The following is a 21,482-nucleotide window of genomic DNA, read 5'->3' on the forward strand; positions in this document are numbered from 1 at the left end:
TCGGGATTTTTGCCTAAAAAATACACTAATTTTTTTTCCAAGGGGTGCGTTCGCCCACTAAGGGTCATACCTGGGTCTGCCCCTGCCTATTACGCATGATCTAAGAGAAAGAATTGAAAATAAGAGAACGAATAGAACTAAAAGAACATCAACTACAAAAATGTTTTATTTGCGTCGGAGTAATTGATTGTTTAAATTGTTATAAAATTACCGGTTGTTACTCATATTTGCAAGTGCAAATAAAAAAGGGCGACCCAAAACACAACACGGACACCACGATTTTAAATAGGCTCGACACTACATAAATAAATACGAGTGTATTGAACAATTCAATTCGCTATCACGCCACGCCACCCCACCCCAATAGACCACCTTTACCTGAACCGTTTTCAAATAACTCAGATTTTATTTATCAAAAGTAAAATACTAAATAAATATTTTGTTAATTTCCTAAGAAACTTTTATATATAATTTGCATTGCATTAGAAAGTATGCGTAAACTAGATGAAAATGTAATAATATAGGAATCATAATAAAATATAACTTCCATGATATGGATTGACTAAAAGGAATTAGAAAATGCAGAATGAAGTAATGATCTGTTGTGGCTGCTACTTGATTCCACCTGCTCCCATTATATATATATCCCTACTATATGAAGATCAACCAAAAATAAAGTCAACTCTCAATATTCATGTAACCCATTCTCTAATAAGACCTGCTAATCAACTTCCGGCCTCGATACGATGGACATCGATGACGCCATCCGCAATCTTCCGATCTACAAAGCGGCAATGAGCGACAACTGGGACATGGTGGAGCACATCTTTGATATTCGACCCGATAAACTGGATGCAAAAATCACCTGCTGGTGGGAAACACCACTACACATCGCCATTGGAACCAACTCGTCCCACGTGTTTGTGAATAAAATCATAGAGCGGATCGCGGATACAGATGTTCGGAAACTAAGAACCACGAGTTGGTCGGGAAACACCGCCCTTCACTATGCCGCCAAGGTCGGAAATACCACAGATGCTAAGCTATTGGTGGCAAAGGATCCAGACATTGCCCAGATCGTTAATAAAGATGGACACACTGCCCTGAAACTGGCGGCCAAGTATGGTCGGTTGGAGACATTATGGTACTTGTTGGAGGTTACTAAAGATGAACCGGGAGAGGATGGGACTAGTCCATACACTGGTGTTTCTGGTGCTGATCTCATTACACTCACCCTAACTGCCGGTTTTTGCGGTTAGTATTTTATATTATCTATAACTAACTATTTATAAAAGTTAAGCAAAGACAAAAAGTGTTTGTGAGTGAAACTGACCTGACCTGACCCGACCCGACCCGACTCAAGGTGTATGAATTGTTTCTACTCTTAACACGTTACCCGACCTGCCTAATCTGTCAATTAGGGGTGTGAATTTCTGACACGACCTGAAAACACGACACTAGCCTAACACGAAATTTGGGTTTGGGTTTAGTCTAAACGGGTTCGGGTCAGTTTCAGGTTGAGCCCGCAAACCTGTTTAGCTAAACGGGTCGGGTTCGGTATCGTGAGGCGCTCCGAGGTGTTTAAGTACCGAAAGCCAAAGTGTGCCAGCGCGAGGCACGCCTCGGAGAAAGGCATGATGTGAGAGCTTCACATACACAAGGCAATTTTCAATGTACAACCATTCATGATCTCTTCATCCCTTTGGTTGTTTTTTTATCAGCCGGCACCGACTCGAGGCCTAGAGTCATTTTCCAAATCATCTCACGTCTCATGCGTGCTTTTCAAAACCGAGATTACTCTTATGAAACTTAATCCTAATGCCATGGTGTATGCATGTGTCCTTGTCCTACAGATGTAGCACTTTATCTAGTTAAAAAGTACCCGGATTTGGTTACCCACAAAGATAGAGAAGGCCAGACTGCCTTGCAAGTTTTGGCTACAAAACCAAACGTTTTTCCTAGCGGCAGCCAGCTGTGGTTCTACCAGCATCTCATCTACACCTGTATGGTCTCTATAGCCTATAAATTTACATGTCTTCGTTTAAAATCCTATTTACATTAAGCTGAAAGATTGTCGGTTGTGTTAAATAAGGTATTCCTGTGAATCTTGAAAAAGCATCAGGCCACCGTTGGGCATCGTTCGTCTCAAAGTTTATCCTGCTCATAGCCCCGTGTGTTAAAGATATCTATAATATGAAACTAAAGCATGTTCAGACACTCAAACTTGTAGAACGAATGTGTTCGGTCATTATAGAAAAAGGAAGCCATGCTATAGCGTGGGATGTGCTAGGAACTGCAGTTTCTACAGCTGTAAAAACCGGGATCTTTGAACTTATAAAAGTTTGTGTCGAGACATACCCGGACATAGTATGGTATGAAGATGAAGGGTTCTATTTGTTCCTTTCAGCCATAAGATATCGTCAAGAAAAAGTGTTCAATCTCGTGTATCAAATGACAGGGCATAAAGTATTTGCGGCCACTGCTAATCTTAACGGAGATAACCCGTTGCATTTAGCTGCGAGGTTGTCACCTCTGCCACGCCTTAAGACCGTCAGCGGGGCCGCTTTGCAAATGCAACGCGAGCTTCAGTGGTTCAAGGTAACGTAACTGCTTGGGGTGTGTTTGGATACTTGTTTTGAAAGTGATTATGCGATTTTAAATAAACTTCTCGCAGGAAGTGGAAAAGCATGTGGAACCGTTATATAAAGACACTTTAAACAAAGATCACAAGACACCAAGAGCGGTATTTACAGAAGAACACAAGGGTTTACTTGAAGAAGGAGAAGCATGGATGAAAGACACGGCATCATCATCTACGGTTGTCGGTGCACTCGTGGTCACTATGGCTTTTGCAGCCGCTTTTACAGTGCCAGGTGGCAACAACAGTGACGGTCTACCATTATTCCAAAGTGATAGAACATTTCTCCTATTCATAGTATCAGATGCCATTGCGTTATTCGCTTCAACGAATTCTGTTTTGATGTTTTTAGCAATACTAACATCCCGGTATGCAGAAGAGGATTTTTTCTATGCTTTACCTAAAAGAATGATGATCGCGCTCGTATCACTTTTTTTGTCACTCGCTGCCACAATGATTGCGTTTAGTGCAACACTTGCAATACTACTTCAAGATGAAATATCATGGATTGCGGCACCCGTTACATTGTTTGCATCAGTACCCGTGACATTATTTGCTATGCTTCAGTTCCCATTGCTTGTCGAGCTAGTTTATTCTACATACGGGCCAAGCATTTTTAACAAAAGGATGTATGACTAATACTCTAATAGCATGTTAAATTCCTACGTTAATGTAAATAGATTCAAATTACTTTTTATCCAAATTATGATAAGCTTAATATCTAGTATATCTGATCAAGTTAATTTGGAAGAGAGTAAGAGTGTCAAATCACATTACACTAAGTTAAGAAAGCACTAAAAATAACAGAAATAGCATACGCTGATAAGCTCCTCTGTAAAGTAAAGTATATAAAGTAAGACTCTCAAAACTCTATCGCCTGACTATCATTATCATAAAACGAGCATCAAGCAGGTAACTGGAGCTTTTCATTGTTTTTCCAGCTGTATTCGGAAAAAGAAAACTCTTTTAAATTTTTGGCCAAAATGTCGGTAACATAGCTTCGGTTTAAACGGGTTGATAAGGAAATTTACCTTTGGAAGTAGTAGTAGAAGAAATCAGCATAGAGCAATGTTTGGACTACCCCTGCTATCCAAGCTGCAATATCAAATAAATCATTATAACAATTAATACTTTATCATAAAATGTAATAATTTGTATAATGAACATAATGAGGAAGAAACATACTGATCCAGTGAACATAATGAGGCTCGGTAAAGTGGCGGTAGATCCAGTTCAAAATGTACAATGCACGGTATGCTCTGCAGAAAAAAAAAATGAAAAGAATCAAAGCGAACATTTTACATTATATAAAATAATATTATTATTACTAGTGTAAAGAAGAAGTGCTTACCCTAAAAGAAACACATATTGACCAGTCAAATTGTCGATATTTCTAGTTCTTTGCAACAAGACCAACTGCGGGAGTATCGCAACAGCTTCCAAGTATAAAGAAAATGTCCACATTACCTGCTCATAACACATTTTAAAATATATGTAAAAAAAAACATTTTGTCCAAACACTAAAAAATTGATTATTACAATTTGAAGTCACAATAATCAGTTAATCAAAAGTATGAAACTGTTTAACTAAAACAGATTATTTGACCCTTAGAAAAAATAAAATAAAATCATGTGTACCTCCTTAAAAGTGAACTTATGATTAATAAACACAGCTAAAACCAAACAAGGAATCACGAGAAAATAATGGCGGAAGGTATCTTGATCTTTATCATATGATCTACGCACAATCTTGTGGCGCCTTATATACCATACAATAGAGAACGAACTCCCCAGAAAGATTAACTTCATGACAGTATTATATAGTGAAATGAAATCCGTGAATATATCCAAGTAGCGAGTAGTAAACACCAGTGCATAGAGCTCCTGAGTCTTCAGTGAAATCCCTGAATGCAATATTAGATTTAAAAAAAAACGATCAAACGACATGTCATTTGCATTCCAAATAAAAAACGATACAGGCTGGTAATAAAGCAATGCAGGGATCAAGACAATGCTTCCATAACTGAAAGAAGCTAAACGAGCAAACACGTGAACAGAACAACTATCACGCCTGATGGACAAAACAACTAGCCATACTATCAACAAATTTCACTGCATAATTATCAGAAATCAACGTTTAAATGAACAGATAACACAATATAAGTTGAATGTTCATCAACGATCAAATCCGAAAATAACTTACTTCGCCAATGACATCATAAATTCCTCTCTTATCCGAAAACAGATACAAAAACTTTGCAATATTTTTCATCAAAACAAATCTCTGACGTTTCCCCTCACACGAATTACAAAATGCCCTAACTCATCAACCCTAAATGCTAAACCGACAACGGAACCTACACCAGACACACAATTAGCTAAGAATCACTGCATTATACAATTATATACAAGAAGTTAATAGGGCAAATCACTCCTAATGAACAAAACCACCACCAATCAATCCAAAAACACCTAAATCACCAACAACATCACAAATTCGTCACCAAATGAAGAAATAAAACGGCAATTTAGAGAAAACGGAAGCTGAGAAAGGTACGAATTGAGAAATCTAAAGAGAATAGAAATCTAAAAAAGATGAAATGTGGAGGAAATCGGTACCAGCGCATGATTTGATGGTGTGAATCTTCAAGAGCAAGACGAGAACACTGAAGAGATGAGTCATGTCGCCTGCAAGTCTGAATATATTCATGGTTGCGAATGTGGAAGCGATCTGCTTGGAGAATGTGGTATTGAAAGCGATCTGTTGGAGTGATCCAAGCAGAGAGAATGAGATCGTTCTTTCTGGTATTTTCGTTCTTTCCCCAAATGTAAAACCTCCTGAAACGAAACGAAACGAAACGAAACGAAGATAGTGAGTGGATCATGAAACGGGTCAGGTTCTTCTCATGGACTCGGGTTGTAAGAAATCAAGTTGGGCCTCATCAAAAAAGCCTAGTGTATAAAAAACTTTGTTGTGCTTTTGATGATACATGAATTATTATTGTTCTAGTAGTTTATAACCAAATTTAACTCATTAGTATGGCTCTTCGCTAGGAGTGGGGTAAGGGGTTACTTTTGGGATGTAACATATGGATATGAAAATGGTAAAAAATCACAAAAATAAAAAAGTATATGGTATAAAAATGTTATTTGAATGAAAATGGTAAACATGCCCAAACCTTATGGACGATTTTGACAATTTACTCTTTTTTTAATATTAAGGGCATTTTAGTCATTTCACACCCACTTAACACCAAAAACTAACTCCTATCCACGTTATGGACTATCCAAGAACGAATATGCAAAAATTGGGAACTATAACTGTAATTTTAGAAGTGTATAAACTATAGGTGAAAATTGAGGAAACAATATAGATTATCCTGACATTTTTCTCTATATTATAATTATAATTCATTCAGCTGGTTAACTTGTTTTCGTCTTATAACTTTTAAAATAGAACGTTTTATAAAATTACAATTATACTGTTAATACGAGCTTATTTTTCTCTATCCTTTGACCCAAGTTAACGGAGTATGATCAAATATAATATATTTTATTATTTTCATAGAATAAATTAGTAACATCTTATTGCTTTATTATGGTGTTGTATACCATGCATGGGGAGTTTTTAAAAAAAATGATTTTTCATTTTTAATCTAAAGGTTTTATCTTTTTCATTTTAACTCATTTAATTTTTACTTTTAACCCAAAGTTTTTCATCTTTTCAATTTAACACCGTTACTTTTTTATAACTCATTTGATTTTTTTTTTTTTACTTTTAACCCAAAGTTTATCTTTTCAATTTAACCCCGTCACTTTTTTATTTTCAACTTTGGTCCCCCGTACTTTTCATCTTTCGCAATTTTTTTGTTTTACGTTTCGTTCAAAATTTTGGAAGTTAACACGCCGTAACGTGCGTATGGTGTTCAACGTTTTTTCATCTATTTTTGCTTGTTATTTCAAATAACCATTCTACTTGTTACTTACTCATTTGACAAAATATAAAATATAAATTTCACATGTCACACGTTTATAACTAATAGATTAAGGTTTAGGGTATTACAAGTTTCGTCATCGAAGTATTTGGGAAGGTGGGGTTGGGTTGTTTGGGTTTCAAACGTCATACTACGTGAACTTAGGGGTTGTTTGGTCTCTTAATGATTCAATTAACATGCTACCTTTGAATCGGTTAGGGGTAGAGTTTGTTTGATTCACTTAAAAAGACAAATTTTAATGGTTCGTGGAGCCTCTTAATGGGTAAGTTCTAGAAACATGCCAGCAAGCTACCTCTTAATTGCTCAACACAAGATTAACATGCTACCTTTGAATCGGTTAGAGGTAGAGTTTGTTTGATTCACTTAAAAAGACACATTTTAATGGTTTGTGGAACCTCTTAATGGGTAAGTTCTAGAAACATACTAGCAAGCTACCTCTTAATTGCTCAACACAAGATTAACAGATCATCCCTTAGTGTAGCTTGCTTGTAAGCGTTCTAATTGTTAGTTCTAATTATGTGTTCTTCAATCATTTCAATTCGTCTTTTTAAACCCAAGCTTCTTAGCTATGACTGAGAGATACATAATCAAAATAACGTAAAAAGACACTGGTTCTAAAATGTTTAATTTAAGATGAAGTCATTAATTGTTTTAAAATGATTGCTAAGTAATTAGGCATTACTCATATTCACATACGGACACTAAGGCTATAGGGTGTGGTTGGAGCCCCATGGGGCTTTATCAAGTTCACATAGGATCCACGTCAGATGGAGCCCCCCTTTAATTTTTTAGGGTGTGGATGGAGCCCCCTATTAAACAAAATTAAAAAAAAAAATTTTGATTGGTTTACAAGTTATAGGCCCCACCTGATAAAGCCCTACGAGCTCATTACCATGGTGGCGAGCCTTCAATGGCGCCCCGCCATAGCGCCTAGGGTGTGGTTCGATAGCGCCTTGGGGCCCCCACACCCTCCAGTCTAAGGCCGTGTTTGGCTTAGTTTTTCAAAACAACTTATTGACTTTTCCCCTTCACATAACAATTTCATGTCAAACACCTTTTAATTTTTCAAAAAGTCAATAAGGTAATAAGTCACTAAAATAAGTAATCCCAAACACCCCTAAAACATATCGATTTGAAATACGACACAAATATATATGGATTGGGCTAGGGTTGAAGAATTCAACCTGCCAACCCGAAACTCTCCACCAACCGAAAATCCTTCAACCCCAAATGATTGACACGGTTTTTTTTTTCCTTATAAATCAGCTTTCCTTATCTTCTACTTCTGAGTTAAGCAACACAAGTTATGCAACAAAGATATCCATTGTTTAGAACATCAGAAAGAAAACCATTAACATCATTCCCGTAACCAACAATCTCGACACCGAAAACCCTGAAAAGGCTTCGGAAGGAGGAGTGTTGTCCATCGCGGGTGCCATGCCTGGCGGAGTTAACGCCTCTCCATTCCCCATCGGTGCAGTGAAATTCATATCTGCAGGCGGCATTAATGCTCCTCCGCTCCTGTCTCCATTTTGTGGTGCAGGCACTGGAGTGTCTAAAGGTGGATTTTTCACTCCTCCAGCAGTGCTGCAAATCATAACGATCCATACATATTAGTATATTACATAACATGCATATTACGTATAAACAATGTTATTGAATAACAATGGTTAATGTTATAGAATAATAATTTATTTATGTTGATGTTTATTGAACTTTGTGAGGGTAAGGGATCAAGTACCACAAATCCACAGTGGACAAAGGTGTAGATTAAGAGTAGAATTAGAGTGTTTGTGAGTTAGGGTGTTCAGGAACCATTGAAACCGATCAAACCACTAAAACCGAAACAAATCGATAGTCTGATATCCAAATGGTTCGGTTTTCACAGCTTAGTGGTTTTATCGGTTTGGTCGGTTTGAAACTTGGAACTGGCTCTTAAATCGAACCAACGGTTTGACCTTTATTATTTATATATATTTTGTTTATTTTTGGACTATATACTTATAGTAGTTATTATATGTATTATAATATTGAAGATCTTTATTATTTTATTTTTTATATAAATTATTGATTTTGGAATATAAAAATAAAATGGTTCAAAGTGGTAAAATAACTGGCCCAACTTACCAACCCGCCAGCTCTAGTGTTCGGTATGTCGATTCCCAAAAATCATAGTTAGCGGTTTAGCCAAAAATTAATCTCAATCACAGCTGAATCGGACCCCTACTAATACGTTATGCAAAATTGTTTGTACATTTTTAGCGGTAATTGTATATTTTAGGGTTTTTACGTGAATTTTTCATATCAAAATGACTTAATTACATGGTTAGTCCATGTGGTTTATAAGAAATAACATAAGGTACTAATAGTTTAAAATCACATTCTAGGATGCCAACTTTCAATTTTCTAGCAACCTAGGGTACCAAGGCTAACATATGTTAGTTTTTTTTCGTTAGATTTCAACGAAATGACAAAATTGCCCTTTATAACTTCAAGGGCCATTTATGTTAAATACTCATTTATCTAAAATAATTTTAAACAAACAAAATTAAATTTTAAAAACTTAAACACAAATCTCTCTATCTTAGCGCTCTCTCTCCAACTAGCCCACCAAATCAAGTCATCGCCGCCACCCCTTTCTTCCCCCAACTAGTCCTAAACCCACCCTTTTAACCACCATCGATCCGCAGTTAACCGCCGCAGATGACGATATTCAGTGTTTACGAGGTGTGCATCGATCATAGGAGAACCATTTAATTTCACCTCTCCTTGTTACTGCTTTAATTATTGGATCCCGCAACTTTGTTCATCTATATCGGATGTTCAAAAACACACCTAGTTGTGTGTGTGTGTGTGTTTTGTAGTATTGGAAGGATAACGGTGAAGGATAGTCAAGGGATGTGAAGGAGGTATTCTGGTTGATTACCGACGATAATGGTGGTTGGATGCTAGCCGATTTCTGGTTCGGTGCATTTATGAGTACAGGTTGATGTTTGTTTTTATCACTTTTTGGATCTCTATCGTTTTGCTGGTGATGTTGTTTATCGTCGAAGGTTGTCACTTGAATCGGGTTGCTGATCGTTCCTTCTCTTGGATTGTCATTCCTGTTTTCAGTCCACTTTACTGGTTGATAACCGGTGACGGGATACTTGGTTTTTGGTCTGGACTCTGAGTGGTTTTAGGCGACTAGGGGTATTAAATGGAAACGATCACAGGCGATTTCGTTTTATAAGTTTCATGAACCTAACAAAAAAACTACTGTATAAAAACAGTCCATGTATTCATGTAATGTTATTATCTTTTCTTTTTGTAAATTACAAAAACAGTACCTGGTTAACCATATAGTTATATAATTAGTCCTTTAGATGTAAAATGACTTAAATGCCCAAGAACCTAACAAAGAAAACTAACATATGTTAGCCTCAGTACCCTAGGTTATTATAAAATTAAAAATTACCTTAGAATGTCATTTTAAACTATTAATACTGATCTTGTTATTTCTTATAAATCACAGGGACTAAGGATGGAATTAACTCTATCAAAAATAAAAATAAAGAAATATTGAGAGGGGACTGGTCAAAGAGTGTGTAGACAAAACACAGTAATCGAAGGGTTGGAAAATGAAACCGAAAACAACAGACCCATATGATGACGACACGTGTCGAAACGCACAAAACAAAAAATTACACCCTCTTGCACGCGAACACCAGACAGTGATATGTCCCTCCTCACTGTATAAACTCCCACCAATAATGTCAAAAGATTTCAAATCAATATACTCTTTTGTTTATCCTTTCAATAAAAGTTTATAAATCGTTTCATCTTTTTGCAGACTTTTAAACATCCTTCTATTTATGTAGTATTTATTTATTTTCATTTAATGGTTTTTCTAATATAAGATGTTGAGAATGAGAATGAGAATCTAGCAACACTATGTGGACAAAGGCAAGAATTATGTTCATCCTTCTAATAAAATATGTAATCCGTAATCTTTAGAGTAAATTACAAAAATCGTCTTTTATTTCACTTATTGCAAACTGTATCTTTTATCTTCAATAATTACAAAAAACGTACTCGATGTTTGCAAACTCTTGCAAGTTATGTCCTTTAGCCCTAACTTAGTTAATTTTTGTGGTTAAATCGGACCAAATTGACTCCACATGAGAATATTTTTGTGGTTAAATCTGACCAAATGGACCTCATATGAGAGTAAAATGACCAAAATACCCACATGTGGGTTCCATTTTAGTCAGATTTAACTACAAAAAATTAACTGAGGTAGGGCTAAAGGACATAACTTGTAAGAGTTTGCAAACATCAAGTACGTTTTCTGTAATTATTGAAGATAAATGACACAGTTTGCATTAATTGACATACATAAAGGACGATTTATGTAATTTACTCTAATCTTTATTAAAAAAGTACTAATCGTTCACATTTTATAGCACGTTTTTATTATTAACATAAAAACAACATAATTTTTATATGAAAAAGCTACTAAAAATAGTTTTAACATATTAAAATTTATAAGCATGTAAAAAAATACCAGAAAATCTCTTGGTTCATTTTTGCTATTTTAACTTCCTCACTTCTAAAGTATGTGTATATGAAATATATCTAAATCTAAAATAATATATATATGAAATATATCTAAATCTAAAATAATATATATATGAAATATATTTGCCGTTCAAATATGTATATGAAATATATCTAAAATAATATGTTGTTACCTTTTAACTTGTCTAATATGATGACATTCTAACTTTTTTATATACAAAATCCACATAATATTATTTTTACAATTTTAAGTGTTAACAAATCATTACTTTAAATATATTTCACGAGTACACAAATACAGTGACTTTTTCGTATAAAAATTGTTGGTCTTTTCCTGTATAAACTATTTTTTTCTAAGTTTTACCAGAATTTAAACCTTTAAAGTATTTGATTTAATACATTATTTTTAGCTTATGGCATACAACATTTTTCTTGAAAAAATCTCAACTTTAAACAAATATAAAAAGTACATAGAAAAATAAGCTTACGTGGAAAAGGAATTAGGACATACCTAGGAGAAGCCGGATAAACACAAGATCCGTAACCTGGGATGACACAAAAAAAAAAAAAAAAAAAAAAAAAAAAATTAGGTTACAAGTCCCCATAAACAATGTTTGTATTCAATGGCAAAACTGTGATTTCTACTAACTAGGATCGGTCTTAGCAATGGTGGCGGTTCCGGCGAAGTCACATGCGGCAGGATCCATTGACGAGTGCATGTAATAACTGTTGAACGCGTAAGACGCGTGCGCCTGGACGGTGTCCGGAACAAAACATGCGCCGCTCTCTTGTACCGGCGCGCAGTCTGCTCCGGCACCGCAGGCGTAGTCGAGCGCATTCTGCAGCGCTTCTGCGCTGGCGTCGTTTCTTGCGACGCACCATACCGCCGCAATAGGTTTGGTGGCGATGAGTAGGTGCATCGCCAGAACGACTGCTACATTGGGGAATGTTGTCATTTCGAGAGTGTTTTGAGGTTTGAAATGCAGATACGAAACAACACACGTTTTGTGAGTGTTTGTATTGATGGTGAGAGAAGGGTTTTTAAGATTGTTCTAGAATATATATATATTTGCATCTTTACTATATTTGAGTTGTTTTTTAATTGTTTTTTCCGTGTTAATGTATCAAATAAAATTAAAGTAATAAATATTATAATACTAGGTTAGAACCCCGTGTATTACACGAGTTGAATAAATGTAATTTTATATACTAAATTAAAACAATTATTCTTTAAAAATCTCGTTTATTACACGGGTTGAACAAATGTAATTTTATATATTAAATAATAAAAAATTATATAACTAAGAACCTCATGTATTGTACTGAATAAATGTAATTTTATACAACAAATAATAAAAACCCGTGTATTATACGGGTTGAATAAATCTAATTATATATACTAAATAATAAAAAAAGTTATATCTTTATTACACGGGTTAAATAAATGTAATTTTGTAACCTTGTATATTACACGGGTTGGATAAATGTAATTTTATAAACTAAATAATAAAAAAGTATATCTTTATAAACCCCGTGTATTATATGGGTTGAATAAATCTAATTATATATACTAAATCATCATCATCATCATCATCAACATCATCATCATACTCAGTAAATCCCACAAATAGCAAAGCTAAGGTAGGGTCTGAGGAGAGTAAGATGTAGAGGCTGCTTTCAGTAAGACTCCCGACTCGATAGTAGTTTTGCATCAAGCTTTGAACATAAGGCACATAACACTCAACAATCGGGATAAAGACCGATTAGTGCATGTTCCCTTTTGTCTTTCTGCTATCAACGCCACCACGTGATGATGATGATGCATGATTAACCATCTGCTTTTAACGTTATTTTCACAAATTTAGTGAAATAACGTTAAAATTAGTGCATTTTCACTTTTGCCCTCCGAGCGTTCACACATATATACATTATTAAAAGTTAGATTAGATTATATATGAAATAAGTGTATAACAAAAAGTCTTTATGAATTTCACGTAGAATTAACTGGAATCCTTTATTAAAAGTAGGTTAGATTATATATGGGCTTATACGTGTGAGTAATTGTGATTATTGAATGGTTAATTTTGAGGTTTGAAATATGAATTTGATTATGATAGATTATATTTTAGTTTTAAAACTTCTAGAATGATTGAATCAAATAAATGGATTATGATTTCCTAGAAATAAAAAATAACTGAGTTTTTTTTTTTTTTGATTATTTTGAACATGAGCAAATAGAACGATAGCATCTTACTAAAAAATAACTAATTACAAATGTGAAACCCAATAATTTTACTTCTGTCCCATTTGAACGGAAAAGATAAGTACAAACTAAATTTAAAAAAAATGCAATATGAAAATAAGAGATAAAATAATCGATATATTTTTTTATAAAATAAGAGATAAGGGTAAACTAAATAAAAAAATTGTTAATTTGGTAAATAATAATATTAAGAATAAAAAGGTAGGAAATTACAAATGTAGACATATTTAATGAATGACACGTGTACAAAATCAGGTTTCTTTTATCATATAGTATAGATTTATTTTGATAATTCAAGTTTAGTATTTTTATTATTTATATTTAGTAATTACAAATCTTTTAATTTAAAATTAAATTTATGATATAATAATTAATATGTGAGAAAAGATAATTAAGGTTCTTAATTTTTTTTATGACAACGGATTTTATTAGAAACAAAAGACTATACAACAATATACATACAACTTAGGTAGCGTTCGTTTCATGGAATAGAATGAAATTAGGATGTTTTTCTTTGTAAAATTGATCAAGGTTGGGGGAGGGAGGAATTTGAAATCCTTCACTCTAATGAAATTTGTGACTATTTCAACATTCCTTAGAAATCCTTCACTCTAATGAAGGAATGGAATGGAATGTTGAAATAGTCACAAATTTCATTGATTAAAGAAATTCATTGGATTTCAAATTCCTCCCTCCCCAAATTAAGATCAATTTTACAAAGAAAAGCTTCCCAATTCCATCCCATTCCATTCCATGAAACGAACGCTACCTTAGAGGAAGTCAAAAGCTAACCGGTTTGCTCATTCTACAGAAGACATTTTTGTTCTATTTTTCACTCAAATATAACAAGTAGCTTTAATATCCGTCATAAGTCTTGCTATATCAATCATTTTCCCTGAAAAGATGACTTCATTGCGAAACTTCCAAATACCCCAACATGGTATCAACATAATAACTTGCACAATCTTTTTCTTTGAAGCTGGAACATATATGTTTGAATGCAACCCCAAGAGATCATAGACTCTGTATGCATATAAAGTTGGAATGGAGAGCCATGATGAAACCATTTGTCATATGACCGAACAAACAAAACAAGATGTAAATAGGTGTTCAATTGTTTCATTCGATTCGTTGCATAACACGCACATGACCGAGGGTCTGTTGATATGTCATTTCTCCAACGCCTTTCTCTTGGGAAGCCGGTCCAAGCTCATCCTCCATCTGAAAATGTTCACGTTGCGTGGTACCTGCCTGTTCCAATCAAAGACAAAATCACAAGGATCTAAGTTATTACCTGAGAATCTGAGAGGATCTTTCGCATAGATTTCATAGTGAAAGTTCCAAGGTCTTCGGCCTGCCAAACCCAACTATCGTTCCTAGTCGTAATGGTTATTTGTGATAGGACGGTGATGATCCCATTCAGCTCTATTAACTCAATGTTTGACGCTCTATTAACTCAATGTTTGACGATGGTGCTCGGTGCCAGCTCAATCGATATTAACCACTGAACCTGGCGTTCTTAGACTATCAATACCCATGCAGCCTTTAAATTTTTCGATTGAGAACCAAGCGAGGTATTGAAATGGAAGGTTGAAGACCCACGTGTCGGTCCAGAATTGGACATCTCGCCTGTTTCCCACCTAGCCTTTCATTAGGCGATTTAAGTGAATGTTATCTTTCCTCAGCGTGGCTTCTTTCTCACCAGTGGCGGAACCAGAACTTCTTTGTCAGGGGGTCATCATAAGACTCTCTTTTCTACCGGCTTCAACTAGAGAGTCTAAAACACGTTTTTTCCTAGAAAAATCTCATAATGTACATATAAAATTCTTACAAATTTCTATGTCCGGGGGGTCAGCGGACCCTCTTGACCCCCCTCTGGTTCCGCCCCTGTTTCTCACCAATGGATAACGTAGAGGCTTTCCAAAGTGAAAGACGTGAAGTAAAAGTATCAATTACCGGTGCCCAATTATTATCTAAATTTATATTTGCACCGACTTTGAGACCAAGGTAAGTGAAGGGAAGTGTCCCAGGATTGCAGTTGAGGAGTTTTGCCAATTAGGTGTTCTCATCCAAGGAGATCACAACCCCATATAGAGAAGATTTTTGTAAATATATTTTTAGCCCTAAAACGAGATAGAAGCATCTCATTAGACACCTAATGTTGGATATGTTTTGTGTCAAACATTCCCCTAAGATAATTACGTCATCCGTAAAAACAAGGTGTGTTAACGTTGGTCCCTCGTTAGGTAGCTTTATGTGCTTAATTATCCCGGCACTAGAGCACTAATCATGAAACTATAGAGTGCTTCCACAGCCAAGATAAAAATAAAAGGAGACAAGGGATCACCTTGCCTAACCACCCTAAAGACATTGAAACTCACCAAAGGTGAGCGGTTTACCAAAACAGAGGACCGAGCAGAAGAAAATATACCTTTGATCCATGTCCTCCATTTATCGAGAAAATTCATTTGGTGAAAGACTAAATCCACAAAATCCTAGTTTATTGTATCAAAACCTTTTTCAGAATCAACCTTGAATAAAATGGCCTTAGATTTTGAATTTTTTTCACCCATGATATTATTTCATTTGCAATTAGGGCCCCAACAAGAATATTTCTATCTGAAAGATTTTCAGTTATACCTTATGGATGCCATCTAGTATTAGACATCTAACATAATTAAAGTAGATACGAAACATGGCATCCTGACAATGGCTGCTTTGGCGGTTAGGAATGTCTGCTTTGGGGATGGGATGTGCACACTTTGTGGTATCGAAGCCTAGACAGCAGACCATCTTTTGGTAAGCTTTAATGTTTCTTGTTATTAGCTAAAATATGATGATGATTGATGGTTGGGTATAATTCGAGGTTTATCAATGTGTAATCATTGGTTTACACATATAACTAGTCATCTATAACAATGGCACTTTGAGAGTGTTTGATGATTGTTGGATTACATGCATTAAGGACGCAAAATGGATTATTTTAGATGAGTTTGGTTGGCTATGGATGAGATCGACCGAGAGATTAGAGAACTAGTGGGTCAAACAAATGAAAAAACAAAGAAGAAAATAGGAGTCGTCGTCCTAGATGATGAGGGGCGTCTTGAGAGTAAGATGAGGGTGTAATGCAATAGAAGAGGGCGTCAAAGATCTGAAGGTGGCGTCTTGGACGCTGTATTTGGCATCCTAGACACCAAGGGACAGTTTCATGTGTGACAATTGAGGAAACCGACAATTTGACCAATTTTTAGTAAGGGTTTTGTCCTTAGCTCATTTAAACACACTCAATTCTTTGACGATTTTGGGTGATTTTCCTTGGACCCTGGCCTGAGGTTTTTATGGTCTTGAGAGAGTAAGAGGGCTAAAAGGTTGTTTGTTTTCAAAAAGTTTATAGGGTAGGGGTTATGTATTATTAAGGGGTAAGGGATGAGTTTGAGTGTTAATAAAATTTGTTGTTTAAACTTGATGTTTATCACTTAGGTTTTACTAATAATATGATTGACTTTATTCAGAATTCAAATAATAGATAATTTAGAATTTACTATGGTCGGCATTTTTAAGATGATGGGTGTTAGGATCAAATTAGGCTTAGATGTTTTAAGAATTGGTTTGATTAATTTTAACTAATTACACTAAATGTTGAGTTTATGGAAAACTATGGTGTTTTAAATTTGTATAAAAGGATTTTATAATTTAACATCCATTTTTTTTTGGAAATAATAACTATTGTTATTATTTTAATGTTTATTAATTAAATATAAAATTTAACTAATTAGGTTACTAAATGCCTTAGTTGATGTTACATACGAACATTTAATGGGTTTCTCAACCAAAGATTCTATTTATTGAAAGTCTTATCATTTTTTGGATTAAATTAACTACTAATAGCATAGTTTGATATATTTTAGGTTTTGTTCATCGTAATTTTCATATTTGGGCAATTACCGGTTATTCGCTAATGCTTACCGATTCTCAAAAGTTTCTATAAATAGCAAACTTATCTACGGTTATGTTTCTAGATTCCTACTAAATATTGTAAGTTTACCAACCACAAGATCCAAAAGTTTCTATAAATAGCAGACTTGTCTACGGTTTTATTTCTAGATTCCTACTAAATTTTGTAAGTTTACCAATCACAATGTTACATTTACACAAATAAAGGCTCAGTTTAGATATCAAGCTAGCAATGAGATTACAATTAAACGGATGTTAACCTTGTTAAGTGGTGAATGTCACAACGATGTTCGGCCCGGTATGGAATACATTGGAAAACCTACCAGAGCATTGCATTAATGGAGTATATTTATGCAGGTTGATGGAGGCAAACACTCTGTTCAACCACTATGAGTGGTGGCAGGTAACGGGTATAGCCTTAGTGCTCCCGGGAGCCAACCCGTGGTTTATGTAATTTTTATTTATTCTATTATCTTCTGTTGATTTTCATTTTTCAAACTTCGATTTGTTCTCTTGTGTTTTTGTGTAAGCCATCGAGCAAGCTACTAATTCAACTTCCTACCCATTTATAACCCTTAGTCACCTGTTTGAGCATTAACTATTTATTTTCTTAACCCAAAATAACCAACACCTCTAGCTTTGTTAACTTTTTAAAATTTTTGAAACTCGAGTGGTGAAATTCGATCAAAGTTAGGTCATAGTTGTTATGTTATGTATTGCTAAAAGAAGTATGAGAAAGAAAAGTAAAAAAATATCAAATAGAAAAAAAAAAAGAAAACAAAAAAGAGTTGTTTATTTGTGAATCGAGTTAATCAAAATTAGATGTTTTGTGTTTGTTTTATTTTGACCTGGCAAGTTAGATTTTCACCATCTTTAGTCACTCAAACAAATAACCATTCCATGAGGGGCGTCTTGAGAGCAAGGTGTTGATAATTTTAGTGTTATCAACAGATTTTAGGGTATTAGATTAACTTGTCGATCGGGGAAATAATGTTAGAACTAAAAGAGTTAGGTGATGCGGGAGTGCGGGCTCGATTTAATCCTAATATTATTTGAATTCATTATGTAGTTAATTTACATGTGACTTGTACTTAATACTTAGTTTGTAATTAACGTTTTGGCTTAATATAGATTTTACCAACACTGGACACATAACAATTTTTTAAGGATATTGTGAGTGTAAAAGTTTGGAGTCCAGTGTGTGTTGAGTTAAAAGCCCATTTTAAATTTACTGAAATGGCCCACAAAATTCAAATGGAAAAGTCTAAACATGTGATTTGGATAAAGGCCTCAAATATAAAAAGTCTGTTTGGGACTTGAAAAAATAAGAAACTCTGGATCGTAGTTTTGATATAAAAGAACGACAAAAGCATATGGTTATAGGAGATAGTGGTATTCTCATTCACAGATTCAACCAAATTCAATTCCAATAACAGTTATGTTTGTCTAATCCGATAAATCATTGTGTGTAACCCGCAAATAGGTTTATCTGATAGTTCTCATACGATTCAGAGATTAATCCAGGTTTTATCACAAACTTTGCGATTTCAATTCGGTTCCAGGTTTGTTAGTTTCTTTGAATTCACTGTTCTAGACCAATTATACAACAAAGATAAACCTATTTTAGGGTTCAATTTGGTGCGAATTGTAATTATAGTTTTGTTCGAATACATGCCTGGCTTGTGATAAATTTTTTTTTGTTGGAAATTCTAAGTGGCAGTTCGAATTCAATCATAATATTTGGATTTAAAAATTGAGTTTTGAATTTGGTGAACAAAGGAAATTCTATTCCGTGAAATTATTAAATCAAAGAGAACATTACAATTTAATTTGAACTTGGCTATATTTCAAGAATTTGATTATTTTGATTCAGTGGTGTTCGTTGAAGTTGTTTAATGTTAAATATTTTGGTCTAGGAATTAGGAATTAAAGGGCATTTAATTAAAAACTGGAAACCAATTATTGACAGATTTGAAGCAAAACTCACATCTTGGAAAGCTCGTACACTTTCTTTCGGCGGCAGGTTGACACTGATAGAAGCGGTTTTAGGTAATCTTCCAACCTATTTCCTTTCTCTATTCTATGCACCGATACACGTATTAAAACAACTGGAAAAGATCTGTCGCAAGTTCTTATGGGGTGGTTGTTCGGATAAAAATAAAGTTAATTGGGTTCCTTGGTTCAAAGTGGTTGCTCCAAAAGAAAAAGGAGGCTTGGGTATTGGTAGCTTAGCCGCTACAAATAAAGCCTTAATGATCAAATGGGTTTTTCGTTTTAAAAATGAGCCATCTTCATTATGGGCTCGTTTCATTACAGCGATACATGATGGTGGTAGATGTCATTCATTCATACCGCTGATAAGCTCTATAGGCGGGGTTTGGAAATCCATCGTTAACTTGGGTCGCATATCTCAAAATCAGTCATTTAATGTGCAAGAAAGGATAGTTCTGAAGCTGGGAAATGGTAGGAAAACATTGTTTTGGTTGGATGTTTGGGCTGGAGACAGACCACTTCGAGAATTATTCCCCAATTTATATGATCTGGAAAGTGAAAAAAGATGTTATGTATCGGAAAGGTATACCATTCATCAAGGTTCGATTGAGTGGTTTTGGGGTAGCAGCAACTCTCTTTTAAATGCAAATCAAACTGGAAAATGGGCCGAATGTATCTCACTTGTGCGTAATGCTGATATCCAGACATGTCCGGACGTATGGCTTTGGAAGTCAGGCTCTGAAGTCGATGATTATATGGTTAGCACAGTTAGAGCGGAATTGGATCATATCGACACCATTAACGAAACGAAGGTACTCAAATGGCTGCATTGGATCCCAAAAAAAGTAAATTGTTTCTTATGGCGGGTGGTACTTGATAGAATAGCTACGAGAGAAGCGCTTCTTATTCGTCGCATCTCCTTGCCTTCCACTCAATGTATTTTCTGTAATAACACGGTGGAATGAACAGATCATCTGCTGGTGTCTTGTGAAACGGCTCAACAAGTATGGGTCGTTATTTTTCAATGGCTGAATATACCTCTCCCAAGCTATATTTTGAGTATGGTTCAGTTATTGGAAATCATTAACTCATATAGAGGTCAAAAGAACAAGAAAAGGGCGATTTACGCAGTCGTGGCGGCTACATGTTGGAGTCTATGGTTAACGAGGAATGAAATAATTTTTAAACATAAAGTGTTCTCGTTGACAAAACTGATCGGGGATATCAAAGCGATTTCGTTCACAAGGATAAAGAATCGAGCTGAATTAGCGGAACTTAACTGGGAGAAATGGAGAAGTTTTTGTTTATAATTCGGGTCGATGTAATTGGTATCATGTATCACTGTTTGTTGTTTATTTTCTCAGTTTATTTTGTTTGTATGTTGCTTGAGCGCCTTGCTTAAGTTTTTTATAAAATTTCGCCCTTTCTCAAAAAAAAAAAAAAATTAATATTATGATATTCTCAAATGTATCGAAATTTGTTGTCATCAATGGAAGGTTATAGTTGGTGGATTACTTTGAAGAATTAATTCAAGGATAATAATTCTGTTGGTTAGAGAATTATCTTGGCGAATTGGGAAATTGTTTTATTAAGTGAAAGTGGGTTTTCAACTTGAATTAGAAGGGTATTCTGTTTTATCTTAATTTGGTCAAAGTCAAAGTAAATTGATTTAAAATGGTTTAACATGATGAGAAAATTGAGAAGTTTAACAAGCTTAAGGGTGATAAAAGAAAGTTTGACCGGGGTAATAATGATTCCAATAAGAAACCAAAAGGAGGTTATTGGAGATGTGGCAAACCGGGGCATTTCAAGAAAGACTGTCGTGTGAATATTACTAGTGGAAACAAAACTAATATAGCGGGTCCAAGTGGGTCGAAAGATCTAAATGCTTCACAAGGTACGCTTACTGATTCCACTTTAAGTTTGACAAAACCTACGAGTTTTGTAGTTGATTCAATTAGTCATTCGGGACATGGTAATTATTTACAAAACTCAACAATTGGATCTGATTTAAAGAAACCAAATGTATCTTGTGATTCGAATAATAAACAATAAAAAGTAATATTTTTGAATCAAACAA

General features: G+C 34.8%; 3 protein-coding genes across 3 annotated transcripts; 1 reads left to right on the plus strand and 2 right to left on the minus strand.

The window, feature by feature from the left end:
* Nucleotides 1–699: 699 nt before the first annotated feature.
* Nucleotides 700–3,344, plus strand: LOC110908619 (ankyrin repeat-containing protein NPR4). Its single transcript, XM_022153557.2, has 4 exons — nucleotides 700–1,254; nucleotides 1,854–2,003; nucleotides 2,093–2,598; nucleotides 2,675–3,344. The coding sequence occupies exons 1-4, from the start codon at nucleotides 747–749 to the stop codon at nucleotides 3,275–3,277; spliced, it is 1,767 nt and encodes a 588-aa protein (XP_022009249.1). The 5' UTR covers nucleotides 700–746; the 3' UTR covers nucleotides 3,278–3,344.
* LOC110908620 (ER lumen protein-retaining receptor) lies at nucleotides 3,342–5,498 on the minus strand. Its single transcript, XM_022153558.2, has 6 exons — nucleotides 5,258–5,498; nucleotides 4,277–4,542; nucleotides 3,990–4,105; nucleotides 3,824–3,897; nucleotides 3,670–3,733; nucleotides 3,342–3,579 (listed from the first exon to the last, which is right to left on the minus strand). The coding sequence occupies exons 1-6, from the start codon at nucleotides 5,346–5,348 to the stop codon at nucleotides 3,543–3,545; spliced, it is 648 nt and encodes a 215-aa protein (XP_022009250.1). The 5' UTR covers nucleotides 5,349–5,498; the 3' UTR covers nucleotides 3,342–3,542.
* A 2,237-nt stretch (nucleotides 5,499–7,735) lies between these two features.
* LOC110908621 (PLASMODESMATA CALLOSE-BINDING PROTEIN 3) lies at nucleotides 7,736–12,216 on the minus strand. Its single transcript, XM_022153559.2, has 3 exons — nucleotides 11,843–12,216; nucleotides 11,705–11,738; nucleotides 7,736–8,220 (listed from the first exon to the last, which is right to left on the minus strand). The coding sequence occupies exons 1-3, from the start codon at nucleotides 12,147–12,149 to the stop codon at nucleotides 7,962–7,964; spliced, it is 600 nt and encodes a 199-aa protein (XP_022009251.1). The 5' UTR covers nucleotides 12,150–12,216; the 3' UTR covers nucleotides 7,736–7,961.
* Between the last annotated feature and the right edge of the window lie 9,266 nt (nucleotides 12,217–21,482).

Source organism: Helianthus annuus, chromosome 14 (genome assembly GCF_002127325.2).
Source record: "Helianthus annuus cultivar XRQ/B chromosome 14, HanXRQr2.0-SUNRISE, whole genome shotgun sequence".
Taxonomy (NCBI): domain Eukaryota; kingdom Viridiplantae; phylum Streptophyta; class Magnoliopsida; order Asterales; family Asteraceae; genus Helianthus; species Helianthus annuus.